At 38.2% G+C, this 15,694-nt stretch overlaps 1 protein-coding gene across 2 annotated transcripts in view; it reads left to right on the forward strand.

Moving 5' to 3' along the window:
- The first annotated feature begins 2,713 nt into the window (after nt 1–2,713).
- The window catches only part of coro2aa (coronin 2Aa), a 39,529-nt gene continuing 26,548 nt past the window's right edge, over nt 2,714–15,694 (forward strand). The window contains exon 1 of one of the 2 annotated variants that reach the window (XM_014970370.2): nt 2,714–3,211. In XM_014970370.2, coding sequence (XP_014825856.1) covers nt 3,197–3,211 — 15 coding nt within the window. In that variant the 5' untranslated portion in view covers nt 2,714–3,196. Of the gene's footprint in view, nt 3,212–8,842; nt 9,014–15,694 lie in introns of those variants that run through there. The other variant, XM_088006438.1, reaches the window with a different exon arrangement.

Consider the following 15,694-nt stretch of genomic DNA (forward strand, 5'->3'; position numbering starts at 1 on the left):
CTTTATTAGCTGCACTTCCATTACAAACATCCTCAAAACTTTGTCAATAAACATAATTTACATTAAATAAGAAACCCAATTAAAGCCACTTTAACGGCAGTCAGAAGTAAAAATGCATTTGGTGAAGTCTACTCAAGTACTGAGTAACTGATTAAATGATCAATTATTTGATATTTATAAATTACATAATCAAACAGACCAACATATAAAGCTAAGTGGAAATTTTGGCATTTTAATGACAATAATTCATATAAGTAACAAAAAAGAACAAAATTAGACAATTTTTTTCCAAATCAGTTTCTTTCAATAAAAACTTATGAAACTTTAATAAAAAAAACCTGCAGGTGTGTGTCTGAGTCTGCTGAAAGTTTGGTTACAACACGTTTCTTTTTCATTCAGTGGGCAGAAAATAGACATTTTACTCAAGTAAGAGTAGAGATACTTTATAATAAAATTACTCAAGTTAAAGTAAACAGTACAGAGTAGTAAAAATACTCCTAAAAGTACTTTTTCCTCTAATTAACACTTTACTAAATCAGAAATTAATGTTTTTATGTCAATATTAAAAACTCTGCAACAGAATGCCCTTTAAATTGAAAATATTTTTAATTAAAATGCGAGTAATCAGCGTTCTCTCTTTTTAGATGAATTCTTCTGTAATTGCGTTATTTGGTCAGAAGGGGGCGTCAAATATCCTGACAAACATCCTACATGACTTCATATGTTGTTCACATTAATATGAACGTTCAAAACAACGCTAATGATAAACTGGTTCCACCTACAGTTAAGATTCAAACATCCTGGTTCTACATTACGTCATCGTCACGTGAGCGTCTCCGACCATTCAGATGTCTGTGATTAAAAGGTGAACCAGCTGGAAGGTACAATATTATCCATGCAAATAATGTGACTCGACACGTCTCCGCTCTGTTCTCCACACGTCAGCATTTCATCACCGATCGGCTGAACGTGAAAGATCCAGATCACAACACACTGAATAAAATAAACATCCATATCCACTCATACGGAATCTAATCACAGTCTGATTAATTTAAGATCCAAAACAATGGATCGATCAGCCGCATGCAGGTGTAAGGTGTAAACTTTGCAACAATCACTGTTTTCTGTTGACTGTCCGGTGCGGTCGGTTTGATTGGGGATCGAAGTTGCAATATTTATGTTTTCAGCTGCTGCGGTTCACTTTCACACTGTGCCCTCCCCGCCTGTGGTGGCGCTGCACCAAGAACTGCTCAAGGAAACAACATAAAAAGAAGACACAGCGCATCTTCCTCCTTCACAAAATGTAAATTAAAACGGAGTAGAGTCCGAGTTTAGCGATTGTAGGATTTATCTTTTGTCCTTGGTACAAGAGCAGAAGTCATTTCTCTCTCTAGTGCTCGGCTAGTGCGTTTGTTTTGGTTGTATTTTCCCAGAATGCCCTGCGTTTCAGGCCGCCTCCTGCTTTTGGAGCACTCTGGTCAGCTTGTCGTTCTCTTATGCATTCGAACCGCACCAGAGTTCACTTTAACCAATCTGAGACCAAGGTTTGTAGGAAGAGCAGAGTCCACTTGCACATTCACACCTCCATAAATGAACCGGAATTTACAGACAATGATTAAACTGGACTGGTGTGAATAAACTGTATAGCCTCATTTAAGGGCTTTATCTAGGCCAAAAATAGATCTTAACGATGGGGCAGGCAGGGGCGTCACAAGGTTTTAAGGACAAGGGGGGCTTAGCCCTCAGGAGATGCAGGTCAGAGAAGAAGACAAAGAAGTAAATCTCCACTTGTTAAAGTGTATAAGCTCATTTTAGCACTGCAGCACAGCTAGCTCCAACAGGAAGTAACAAAAGCACAGTTTAAAAAAAAGTAAAACTGACTGTGCAAAAATATTTTTCTCATCTAATATTTTAAAATGATTGTGGGGGCTATGAGTGTTAAACTATTTTTGACAGTCCTGGACCTATTGCGCCTTCGACCTGATTTTGGAGGAACATAAGACAATGGATGGATGGTTTCTAATCATCATTTGTTTATTATGCAAAAGCATATTTAAATAAATTGTTCCACCTGGTTTCTTAAAATGAAAGCTCTTGTAAGGATTGTTATAAAAATATCATTGTTCAATATATTGTTATTTTTTTCTTGGTAAATGTTGCTATTGACTTCATCACAATTTACCAAAAAGTTATGAATTTTCTGAAATACATCTCCTTTTGAGTCAGTTTTAGTTGTTCTTACTTTTTAATCCATTGGAAAAATAGCTTTGACACTTACTGAGGTTTATTTATAACCCTTTGTACAAAATTAATGATTCAAGAAAATGGATTTCCCCACTCATATTTCAATTTATGCAAAACTTTGTGGAAAACAGCAAAACATAGTGTTCTATAAAATAATCTTATCAAAGGGACATAGACTGTTCTATTTAGTTTGAAAACACATAAAGAGGGTGGGCAATGGACAAAATAAAAATAAATTCATCCCAAAATGCACAACCTGGCAAAACTAGGCTATTTGCATCAACAAAACCATAGTTATGCAAAAATAAAAAATAAAAGAAGGAACGAGGGTAGGGGTGGGGGGCAGCAGGGTTAGGATTGCCCCTGGAGCCAGAAAGTTTAGGGTCGCACCTGGACCTTTGTTTAAATCAGTCCGTAATCAAGTCGACACACCCGTTTCAGCTGTCATCAATTTAATAATGGAGTCAAAATAATTCACCACTTTCCCTGATAATTACCTTTTTTTATCAGTTCATTCATTTTTGACGTATTTTTAAGATGAAATATGTTTGTTTTTCTTGCAGAATGGACCTTATTGAATTTATAGCAGCTTTATTGTTTCTAATCCTAATTTCCTGGAGTTGCACCTGATGCCCTCGCCCCTCCCTCCTCTTCCTCCTGCCGTCGTCGCATCATCCTCCTCCTCTTCCTCCTCCTCTTCCCCTCCGGGCTCCAGCAGTCTGTCAGGACGCCGAACCGTCCTGTCTTGCAGTTTCTGCAGATTTTTAGTTGTTTTTTTTTTCCGTTTTCCAGACGGACTTGTGGGTCTCACAAGGTGAAGCCGGACATTGTGACTTTTCCAGCGGCCGCCATGCAGCTGCCACCGATGATCTAACGACGCCGCAAAGTGCCACCGGATCCGGATCCAAGTCCAGCAGCACCAGCAGAGTCCTCTTCCAGGAGAAACCAACACATGACCGTCTCAAAGGTGAGTTCGCCTGGGTTTTTATTTTTATTTGTCATTTAAAGTTGCAGATGTGTTTCTGTGGAGGGATTATTTCTGGAGCTTTGCAGAGTCTGAGCTGCAGAGCTTCCATGCGGCTGCGGGAATAACAGGCTTTAACAGGATGAGCGTTTTTAACCTTTACACTGTTGCACGATGGATGAACGCGGTCAGTCATACTGGTGCTTCCTCGAAAAAATAAAGTAAATATATTGTTCAAGGGTTTATTTTCTGTAATTTTACATGCATCTTTTCTTTTTCTTTTTGCTTGAAGCTAATGAAAAATGTACCTTAAAATTAGAGTTAAATCATTTTCAGAGCAGAAATGTTTTGCAGTTTCAGCGATGTGATTAAGCCGATTAATGTAAAGTTAAGTGGAAGAAAAAAGTGTGAGGGTAAATATTGTGAAAGTGACACCCTTCCACATATCAACAGGTAACTGTACCTGTGTGACTTCATCAGATCCAGTCATAAGTTATAAGGATATTAACAAAAGATACACACATTAGCTGTGTTTCCATGACAAATGAGCGTAAATCTTTGTATTTTGCTAATCAAAACCCTCCCACAATTTTCCAGTTGCTGTTTTTCCTGTAAATAAGGAACTCAATTAAAATCACGCGTGAAAAAGTTTATGTGATAAGTCATTAAAAAACATGCAGTGCCGCGATACTCCTCCTACTTCCTGTTGTCTTCTTTGTGGTTTCCACCAGGAGTAACATCAGGTTGCTCGTGGGTGTGTGTGTGTGTGGAAGGAGTGTTTATCCATTGCAATTCTGCAAAGTAAACCAATTTTAGAAACAGTCAAAACAAAAACTACCTCAACCTGGTGTCAAAACTTTTTTCTATATAAAAAAGAGTTTTTATTTTAATTGCCGTGTTTCCATTCAGCAAATTTATATTCAAAATGTCAAATTGTGCATCTAAATGGTCAATGGAAACGCAGAGCATTCAGTTCGGTTCATAGATTTTTCAGTTGGTCTGATGCAAATCTCTTTAATCTCCTGAGAACCTGAATATTTGTGTTTTTATTTTGATATAAATTCATTTCCACTGAAACTGATAAACACTTGGATTATTTTTTTTCTTTCTTTGCATAATAAATTTCCACAAAAAAATTATCAAACTGGCAACTTTCTCACATTAGATTCAACTTCAGCAGTTTTTCAGTTGCAAATGAAATGTTTTTATTCTATTGTTACATGTTTTTAAAGAAGGTTAATTATTAAATGTGTGACAGTTTTGGAAGTGAAGGCAACCCTACTGTTGGACTGTGCAATTGTTTTTCTTTTAAAGTCTCCAGAACTTTTCAGTTGGACTCTTACAGCTTTGGCTCTCCTGAACATTGATATTTTTTTATTTAGTTTTTTACTCTTGATTTCTCTTGTCTTTAAGCTGACCTAGTATTTTCTCATATTTAGCTGCACAGATTAGGCTGAAAGTTTTCAAAAAGAGGCTGAGCGCCAAAGAAAATCAAGAAAACTTCAGAAAGTCGTGTCGATCTCCTGTACTCACTGAAACGCACATTAACTGGTTAGTATTGATATTTTTAATCTATTTTACAGTTAAACAGTCAAAAATATCAACATGTTGGCCATGGGGAATGAAAGTCTGCATCATCAGCATCTCTGCTCATGAAAAGTTACATTTCCTGGGTTACAGTAAGCCGTATGTGGCTGAACTTTGACCCCCCACTGGGTCGCTGTATGCTTCCCATCCATTGTTTCACTCTGCTGTCTGAATGTAAACAAACTGGAGACAATAGACAAACCAGTGGAAAGATCTGTGCTTAATGAGCCGAGTGTAACGGTGCACGGCCACAATTTAAAGACGATTTGCTGGTTTTCTGCTCTCCTTTGGCAATTCACCATGAGGAAATGTACAAACTGAGATATTTTCAGAGTTAACTCTTTGTAATTTACATCTTTAGCATCTTTAACAAAATACTTCTGCAGTATTTTATATTTACTTGCAGCATATTTCTAGTTAGGGCGAAGCTAGCTTCTGTGGTAACAATAAGATGGTTTCCTATGATGGCGTTTTAGACCCTTGCAGATGAAAAGGAGGAATTTTTTTCTCAAATTAAAAAAATTGTGGGATTAATCTCAGAAATTTTCTAGAAAAACATGGAAGGTTCTGAGCTTTAAAAGTTGAAAACTTGCAGGAAAAAAACCCAAATATTTGAGATTAATCTAAGAATTTCAAAGTTTTCCAGCAAATTTTTCACTTTTGGAGCTCAGAAATTTCCTTGTTCAAAACAATGTTGATCTTTTTTATTTTATTTTAGGAAATGTTCAACTTTAGGAGCTCAACTAGAGCTCAGATGTTCTCCATCCAGTCTGACAGGCAAGAAATTTTCTTGAGATTAATCTCAATGGGGCTTTTTTCTACCAAATTTTCAATTTTTCAAGCTCAAATGTCCATTTTTTTCTGGAATATTTGTAAGACTAATCCAAATTTCTAATTTTTTTTTTCTGTCAGAGTTGACGGCTATTAACAATAACACAGGAAAGACAAGAGAAAGTTAGATTCTGAATACTCATGAGGAGAACACACAGAGATGTGCTTTCAGTTACAATCTCCTACCGCTCTGAAAGCACATTTGCCCGCTCCTCTCTTTTTATTGCTTGCTGAGGTTTTGAGTTTTTGAGAAGTTTTATTAGTTGCAAAAATTTGCATAAGTGAGGAAACTTTAGAAGACATTAGCATAGAAATTAAGAAATCAATACTGCCTGCAGGTTTTATGTCAGGAGATGAAACGCGGTCGGTTTCTGCTCAGTTGTGGTCGAATGCAAATTTTCATGCCGGCCAGAACAAAGACAAACTTCAGTGCGTTTCACTGTGTTTATGATAAACCAACAAGTTTGAAACGTGTTGAGCTCAGATGTTCTCCATCCAGTCTGACCGGCAGGAAAGGACACGAAGCCGGCAGCAGTAGGTAACGTCAATTTTTTTTCTCTTTTTTTTTCTTTTTTAGCGTTTCTTCATGTTTTAATGTCGTTTCCTCAACATTAACAAACCTGGAGTGTTCCTTTGATTCTTCCATGCATGTTTGAGAAATCCTTTAATCTCCATGGCAACCATTCAGCTGTGAAAAACGCCGTGTTGGACGAAGCCCCGCCTTCAACGCGCAGCTCCTCCCCAACCAGCTCCTTCAGACTAGCCAGCAGCAATTAGCAAACGCCTGGTGGAACTGCTGAGCTAAACGAGTAAAAATGTAATGAATGGGTTAGTACAGGAGTGATGATGGGATGATTTCCTGAAGGCGGAGTTTCAGAAAGAGCAGAAGGTTTTAAAGAGACAGAGGCCCAATTTCAAGGCATTAAATCAGGAAGTAAATTTTCTTTGAAATAATAATTAATATATTCAGCTTGTTTTTAAACTGAAGGTAATATAATTACTTAATTATGCTATAAAATGGTTCCATGTGCCTGGAAAACAAAGTTTATACCACCCTTTGAGACTTTCATTTGTAATTTCTTCTATGTATCGATTTGGTGAGATGCATGCCACACTTTCCAGATTATTCACTCCTTTTGTTTATTATGTAGAGTCTTGGCTAAGTTTTCCTGGTTTTATTGCTTTTAAATGCAGGAACTTGCAGGCGGTGTAAATACTTTTGCGTGGCGCTGTAGTCCTCAGGGGTGTTTTATCCTCCTGCCTTTTATTATCCAACCTGAGCAGCTCTGAGTAACTCGAATCATTATGTAGTTCAGGAGGTGTCGGGCCAACACTTTCTGTCCAAGTTGGCGCAACACCAGAACGCCTGACTGCCAAACACTAATGGCCTGGCTGCTTATCTCCGCTGCTCTGAATTACCCGAATATTAAACTGTTTTCCAGGAAGTCTTATGGTGAAAGATGAGTTTTTGTAGAATTTCTAATAAAATCTTGTTGCACTTCTACGTTACGCCGTGAAACGCCAAGCTGCACCTCTGGCACGCCATCACACACATTCCTCAGATTCCCGGTCTCTGTCCAATCGGTGATCTGGGCGGTTTGTTGTGTTCAGGATCATTTCTTCAGAATGTCAGCATGAATGTTTTCTCTTTTGACGTGAAAAGGAAGTTTTTGTGTTATCTTGACGTCTGTCTGTCACTCAGATCATTTATTCACCTGATGGCTCCTGTAAGAGCTACAGGAATGCTGCAGAGCGAACATTCAGCTGCGGCATTGAGACGCTGAAACGTGTCTGTCAGGCTGATGTGACGTTAAGTCATCGATCGGCCGGCGATCAGTTGGTCAAATGTACAAAAATCTGATTGATTATGGATTACAGAATAAAAAAAATGTGATGTTTTGTTATTTAGCCTGAAGAACAGTGTTAGGGATGGTCATATTTTCACCATTTCATTCATGCGTTAAACTAAATATTTAATTCACAAACTAAATATTTAGCAAGAAAGCAAGACATTTATTTTGGAATTAAATGTGTTTAGTTACTGGCCAATATTAGCAACCAAATATTTAGTTGGTAAATATTCCAACCAACATGTTGCTAACACGCATTTAACAATTAACTAAATACTTGGCAACCAAACTAAATGGGTAGTTCAGCTGCTTAGTATTTAACAACCGTGCTAAGTACTTAGCACCAATGCTAACACATGCTGGTTAGCAATAATATTTAATATACTTTAGCAACTAAGCAGAACAAAACATTTAGCCCCAGGGTAAATACTTTAGACTACTTTTTACTTCTTGTACTCAAGTACATTTCAAAACGTGTACTTTTCTACTTTCATTTCAGTAAAACAGTTAAACTTTTACCTTTATTTCAGTATTTTTTCATACAAATATGAATGTGAGAATGTGAGTTCTTTTCTACTTGCATTGTTTTTAACATCTCAACTGTTTTATTGTCGTCTTTTAAAGTGATTTGGATCAATAAGTCTTCAGGGAAATGTCTGATTATATAAAGCAATAAAGAGAATCAATTTATGTAATCAGGATGAGGTCAGATTGTGTTCAAATAAAAGAAATGTAGATTTTTATTACCTGAGCATCAGATTTATTTTCCCTCACATTAAAGCGCCTGTTTGGCTAAACGAGTTGCAGCAGGGCTTTGATTATGAAGTCATCCGTGTTGCGCAACAATTGACGGGGAAATGATCATTTAATTGCGTTCAGATCCTCGGCACGCCTGGCTACACCACAAAACCCCGGCGGGGATCGGTTCAGCGAACAAACCGACCCGCCGCCGGAGGTCAGGTCAAACCGGACGCAGCAGCGGCTGGACGGCATCCCGGGGAAACCCCTCGGTTTGCAACGACAGCACTATTCCCACAATTAACCCGGTTTTTAAATGGGACCATATTCCAGTTATGATGTTTACACAACACAGAGCGCATTGACTTCATGCCTGAACAGTTCAGAAAGCGACTTTGAGTCAAACTGCTGGGTTAGACAGACAAAAGCTGGAGGAGGCCATGAGGCTGGACGTGTTTCACAGCAAAGTCAAATGAATCTTTATTGACTGCGAGTTTTTCCTTGCAGCATGCGCGTGTTTGGATTGTAGCGCAGATTTAATTAGAAACTGCCTGCAGCTGGATGAGGTGATCTCATGTTTCTGCTTTGCCTTTGTTTCCCAGACTCTGCGCCTGCAGGTGTTGATCTTCCACAAGACGCAGAAATGAGTGTTACTGAAGTAACGTTTTCATAAAGTTTACTTTTAGGAGTAATGTACTTTTTACTCGAGTAATGATACTACAAACTATTGATGCTCTTTTGTGTAAAATTTCTGGATACTCAATCCAACAAAAGCAACTTCAGAGAAGAAAGAACAACCGTAAGTTAACCAAAAATGTGCCACAGAAAAACCTTCACACCTCTTACACCAACTTTATTGATTTTGAAATTAATCTCAGAATTTTTCAAGCAAAACAAGAAAATTTCTCAGCTAGAAGAGTCAAAAATAACAAAAAAAAATGTTTAGATTAATTTCAGAAATTTTCTAGAAAAAACAGGAACATTTCTGAAACTGAAATGTCAAAAATTAAGAAGAAACTCGGAAGATTTTCAGACTCAGAAATCTTGACGGTGGCATTTCTGAGTTGTAAATCTACGTTTGAAACTCAGAAATTTCAGTCAGGTTTATTTCTGCAGCACACTTCAGTGTTTGGATGGATCTGGACTTTTCTCCAGATCAGAAGCTGTTTGCAGTTTCAGCTTGTCAAATTGGTCATTTTATTTTTTAATGTGACTAAAGGCCAGTGTTTGTTTTTTTACTAATATGCTGATGGATGTAAAGGATGGTTTCTTTAATATCCTGACATTGGATGGAAATCCTAAAATGCTGTTGCATAACAGCCAGATTTGCTCGTGACCTTTGAACCCGGTTATTGTCCTGAAAACAGATTTTCCTCCATAAACGACTCCATGCCTCTGCAGGCGTCGTCGTCTGGATTAACGACCTTTTAACGCCGAGACTCGCCGGAGTTTCATGGCCAGCTTTCGGTTTTCGGCGCCGCCCCGCAGCGGGTTGGTCCGGTGTGTTTCTGACGCGACATCTGTCCGACCGTCTGAGGATAATCCGCGCCCACGTGGGCTTAGATGGAGGGATTACTTTAAAAATGGATCTGAGCAGAGAGCCGGTGTCCTCTGGTGGATCAAACGTCTTTACATCTGATTTGATCAGATTTTAAATCTTTTCTGCATTTTGTGTTTTTTTTTTTATTTCAATCTGTTTGTAGTTTTTCTTCCTTCCATTTTGTCCAGTGTCTGTTAATTCACAGTTTAACATAAAATGCATCAACAACTGAATGTTATAGCTGCAGGAATAAATATAAAAATGGGGGAAAAACCCTGAAGAGGTGCTGGTATTGCTTAGGGAAACGTTCTTGACTAGCCGCCAAAAATGTCTTAATTTAGGAAAATTGCTCCATTTACACCCTATAATTCTCTAAGCCAACAAATGTAAAAAAAAATATTTTTGCACCTTAAACTTTACATGAGTGAGATGCAAATGAGTGTAAAAAGTCAAGCCTTTAGTTTTTATACTGAGAGTTTTTGTCCTTAACAGTGGCTGTAAGAAAATCACAGCTTGGTGAAAAAAGATAAAGAATATTTCAAATTCTCTGTCAGCAAAAATAATTTAAAAAAAGCTAAAATGACTGATTCCAACAAAATATTTAAAGATTCCTGCTGGAGTGTCCCCTGACGTGGTGACTGCTGTGTACATGTTGTTTGTGTCTTAATTATGCATCAGTCTGGTCCATTATTAATGAGTGTTAGTGGTCAACCTGCTCCACTGTGGTTTTAACTTATTGATTGTTTACCTGCAGCGACGACTCCTGAAAAACCCTCAGACCAAATGTTGGACTGGTCCTGCTAGACTCTGGTGGGTTTTTTTTATTTTCTGCAGAAATTCAGAAACTGATCAGAAAAGTTTCACAGGTTTTATGTTCCTGTTAACAGACCGACCCAGAGGAATGGGTTAAAATCAGAAGTTTATTTTGGTAACACTGCGACTCTGCTGCTAAAAAAAGCTTCACTTTAATACTTTAATTAAACTCTGCTGTCTAGCTTCTCTAATTTATGGCCTCATAAAATGACATGGTGTCTATGAAAGATGCTGGAAGCTACATGAGCAGAATGAGAGCCAAAAAAGATAAAATAATGTTAAAAGTTTCATATTTATTGTATCAGAAAGGAAACGTTTACATTTATCCATTGCTGGAGGTGGATAGAGTGACCAAAAAATTTACTCAAGTAAAAGTAGAAAGTAGCCGTCCAAGAAATCACTCAAAAAAAAAAGTATTTGGTCAAAAATCTACTTAAAGACTCAATAACTGATCAAAACAATAATAATTTCATATTTAAAAATGGCATCACCAGACCGGCCAAAATATAAAGTTATGTGGAAATTTTTGCTGTTTTAAGAAGCGCAATGAAAATATTTCATATTTGGAACAAGATCTGGTATCTTATTGAAAAGGTTTCTTATTTGAAGTCGACTAGGATATTTTCAGTTGGTAGGATTTTGTTTTTAGGTGAATAATGGGCAGAGGGGATGTTAATGGTTCGTGTTATTTAGCTGATTTTGCTTCATTGGATCTGATTTTGTTTTTGCGGAGGCCTGAAATAAGCCAATGTGTGGAAGTCTCTGCATGTTGATGCGGTTAAATACTGGGAGCGATCTGATGGCGGCGAGGCTGTGCTGTTTATATAAAAGCTAAGCTAATCCCCTCCAGTTCCTCACCTTGACTACAGTCGCTACTTATGACCAGCTGATATCGTTTTAGGCCAGCGGGAGAAACTCTGGATTATTACTAATTCATCAGGTTTTCTGTCATTTATCATGCATATGTTGGAGCTGCTTATTTCTGCAGTAAAAATGGCTGAGCTAAATTTAGACCCACAGACCTAATTCCTTCCTGCAGCTGCATCTATTTTTTTTTTATACCTTTTTCTTCTCCTGGTTCTTTGATGCTGGATATTTTTATCGTCTTCTGCAGAGCCGTCGCTGTCAGGGGAGCAGCTTTATGCAGACGTGATTAACTCGAGATTACGGAAACCCAGCCGTTCTCCTCTCTCTGGAGCAAAGAAGTGACACGATCTGGAGAATCTTACTGCAAGCTTTTCTGCTTAGCTTGGTTTATTCTGCACACCACATAAGAAATTATTGAGAACAAAATAATGTATATTAGCCTATCTGGGTCAGATTTACACACATCTAACCTCAACCCCAGCTAAATAGTCTGAAACTAAATATTTAGCTTTCCTGCTATTTTAGTTTGGAGCTAATTAGTTAGCATCCCCATGAAATATATTGCTTCAAACCAAATTAGCATTCAAACTAATTATTTAGTCTGCCAAATATTTAGTCTGAAAAAAACTAGACATGTATATAACGCAAATTATTGCTGTTCTATTTTTCACTAACTTTACAGACGGAAACTCAGAATAAATATTTGAGTTTATTCTAATTTTTTCATTTTATCCATTTCTCCCCTAGATCTTGTTTACATAGATCCTGTTTCTGCATTCATAAACGGCGACTTTAACGGTAACTTTCGACATCACAGCAGCAGAAACTCTGACGACGCGTCCGTCCGTCTGCTTCCTCCTGAAGCCAAAACGTTTTGTTACAGCAGCATTCCTAAGCAATGATGGGTTGGTTGAAAACACATTTCTACTCATCGTCATCCCCCAAATGTTTCCAGGTTTGGACTTCTGCAGAAAAACGTAGAAATTTCTGATCTGCATGAGCGGAAGACTCTTGACTCATGCATAGATTTTGCTTTTGGTTTCGGCTGTTGCAATTTGAGAAAAGGTGACGATGGCTTGGTTTTTGTTTTGTTTTCTTTACACATCATAAAACAGCAAAATGGAGAAAATACATTTAAAAATGTACATCGAGTAGAACATTTTGGGGTTAAACGGGAGATTTAGCAAACTGAAAACGCAGAAGATGAGCAGGCAGAGAAAAGGAAGGAAAGGTGATGATGGGTTTTTGTCTCGTGTTTTTTTTTTTTTAAGTTAAATGTGTTTGTATAGAAAATTTCAGGAACAAAGCAGTTCAAAGTGTTTCACACCATAAACAAAAAAAATCATAACCAATTATGAAACAAGCAAACATTTACATTTTATCCAGAACCATCATGAAGCAAAGACGCATCAAATGTATTGATCGATTTATGTTTTAAAATCAACTCTAACCAGGTGGGGTTTTAGCCTTGATTTAAAGGAACTCAGGGTTTCGGCTGGTTTTCAGTTTTCAGGAAGTTTGTTCCAGATTTGTGGTGCGTAGAAGCTGAAAGCTGCTGGGCAATGTAGAGCTGGTTGATGTTCTCTACCTTCCTGGTTTTAGTCAGAATGCCAGCAGCAGCGTTTGGATCATGTCTTTTTGTTGTTGTTTTTTTTTTTTACAACACAGACCTGTGACGACAGTAGCTGTGTTTCCATTGGCCAGATAATTGTGGAATTTGACATTTTGAAAAATAAGTGCTTAATGGAGACTAAAAAGGAAAAAAAACTCATTTTTCAACAAAAGGTTCTGGCGCTGGTATGAGGGTTTTTGGTCGTATGAAAATTGGTTTATTTCGCAAATCTCCAGTCGACACTTTCTTCCACATTTCACAAGTCACGCTCAACAGCCGGATGTTGCTGCTCACGAAGACAACAGGAAGTAGTTGGAGGATGATGGTTTGATTAATTCTTTCGCTTCACCAGCTGCACACATTGGAAAGACACACCAGTTCTGAGTCATTTGAATGCATTGAATCCATAGCTGTCTTGTAAAAACGGGTTAGTTTCCCCAAAACACTGCAGACGTAGCCGCTACCAAGAAGGCGGAGCTTGATGCTCCAAAGCCCAAGTAAAACATCCGCTGACCATATTTGAGCGCTGAATTAACGGTTTACATCTGTGTGAGCAGAATTATTCACATGACTTTGTTTCTTATTTAATGAAAACACTGGATTTGTGAGATTTTCTGCTTTTCTTTGAATCCTGACAAAGATTTCCACACATTTGTAAAGGAAGCTCGGTTAGTGTGGAATATTCAAAGATAAACCCTGGATGAGTTCCTGTCTTGTTGGGACACTGAACCTCTAATCCTGGAAATGCTCTTCAGGTGACAGAAGGCCGGCTTTGTAACTGTCTTTATGTGGTTCTGAAGGTTCAGGTCAGAGGTCATCACTACTTCCAGATTTCTTTAGTTTCCATCTGAAATAACTGAATCTGTCATAATCTAATGCAGTTCCTTCGAGAGTTGATGTTTTAAAATTTCACTCTTTTCTTGTGCAATAACGATAAATGAATAATTTTTGACATCATAGCTTGTTGGTCAGTTCAGATGCAGATGTGTGTTTTGGTGCTTTATGTCGGTAAAATGCTGCTTTCCTTCCCGTTTGGCCTGAAACTGTGTTTCAGCTTTAAGGGTGTCGAGTCGATTTCTGGCTCTGGTCTGCGACTCGTTTGGACTTTTTAAAGTCTCCTCTGGTGTTTGGGTTTATTGGCTGACACAGTTGATGTAATCAGGTGGGTGAAGGTGTGATGATGATGATGAAGAACAGGAACGCGTTTCAAAGGAAATGGAACAAAGTGTGCTGCACAGACACGCAGACATGTGAGTCATGTTGAATGTAAGCTGAGGGTGAGATCAACACTTAAGCATTTGTTTTTAAACGTCCATATCATGAAATATTTTGACCATTAAGTGTCTGATCAGCTGCTCTGCTACCATCATGTCTACGGATTTGCATCTCGACTCGCTTCAGTGAACGGTGGAGGAGCAGAAAGTTAACCAGAGTTCGTCCGTCTGCTTCCTCCTAAAACCTAAACATATTTTACAAGCAGCGGCGTTCCCATCCAGCTGGTTTGTGTGTTGGAAACAGATTTTTACACGCGATAACTGACCTGTTTTTAGGTTTTACGCGACTGGAGCAAAACGGTCTCAGTCTCTTGAGTCATGCGTAGATTCAGTTTCTGGTTTCTGATGTTGTAATTCATGAAGAAGTGATGATCTTAGTTTTTCGTGTGCAGGCTTGCTCAATGCGGCTGAACATTTCATCAAAATACTTTTGCTATTGTGTCTTTTTTTCTTCTTCTTGGTTTGTGTTGCAACTGATCTCAGATTTCCTCTTTTGTTTCAGGGGAAATTTGTTCTGTTTTGTTCAGATTTAGAGGAAATTTAGCTAAATTTGTCCAGTTAAAAAGGAAAAACGGATCATGAAAGCACAACCTTCTGACCTCAACCATAAATTTGATGAAACTTTGTAAAACAAATTTAATTTAACTTTCCCTAACACCTACTTGTTCAATTAGTTTCTTGAGGGGAAATAATCCTCCAAGTGTGTTTTACTTCCTCTGTTGTTTTTTTGCCTTTTTTAATGAAGAGATGAAAACATTTGGTGTTCATTTTGAGAAAATGCAAATAACTATTTACTATAACCATATGAAAATATTACAATACATCTGTTTTGCCTGGAGGGGAAACAAAAGAAATGAGCCTTGATCCCCTCCAGGCGGGACTCGCACCTCGGTTTGGGAACTTTTAACATTATGACATAATGTCCACAAAACTTTCCCAGAACTGATCAGAACGTGTAAATGGCTTAATAACCTGGAGGTTAGGTGGTTGTTTATGTAAGCCGTCAGAATAAATCACACGTTTTCCATGTCCTCTGATCAGGTTTGCGCTGTTGTTTGCTTCTGGACAGGTGCGGCTCCTGATTTGCACAGTGGTGCAATAAAACCACAACGCAGGTAAAACCATGCAAATGTATGTTGAGCAGAAAAAAACTCGCTGCCCTGCAAAACTCTCAGTAACGTCAAGTTAGAAAAACTCTGCACCTCGTAAAATTCACGTTTTTCATGGAGCTTCCTGCGTAAACTGCAGCAGCTTCACCTGCTGACTGCTGCACCTGCTCAGATAAACGTATATTTGAACTGCGGAGCGTTGTTTGCGCTGTCGGACCGCAGAGCGCGTGCAGAACAAAAGGAGAAGCAGAGCTGAAACCCGACG

This window comes from Poecilia mexicana, unplaced genomic scaffold, assembly GCF_051168715.1.
Source record: "Poecilia mexicana isolate PSO_F unplaced genomic scaffold, ASM5116871v1 scaffold_1, whole genome shotgun sequence".
Taxonomy (NCBI): Eukaryota; Metazoa; Chordata; class Actinopteri; order Cyprinodontiformes; family Poeciliidae; genus Poecilia; species Poecilia mexicana.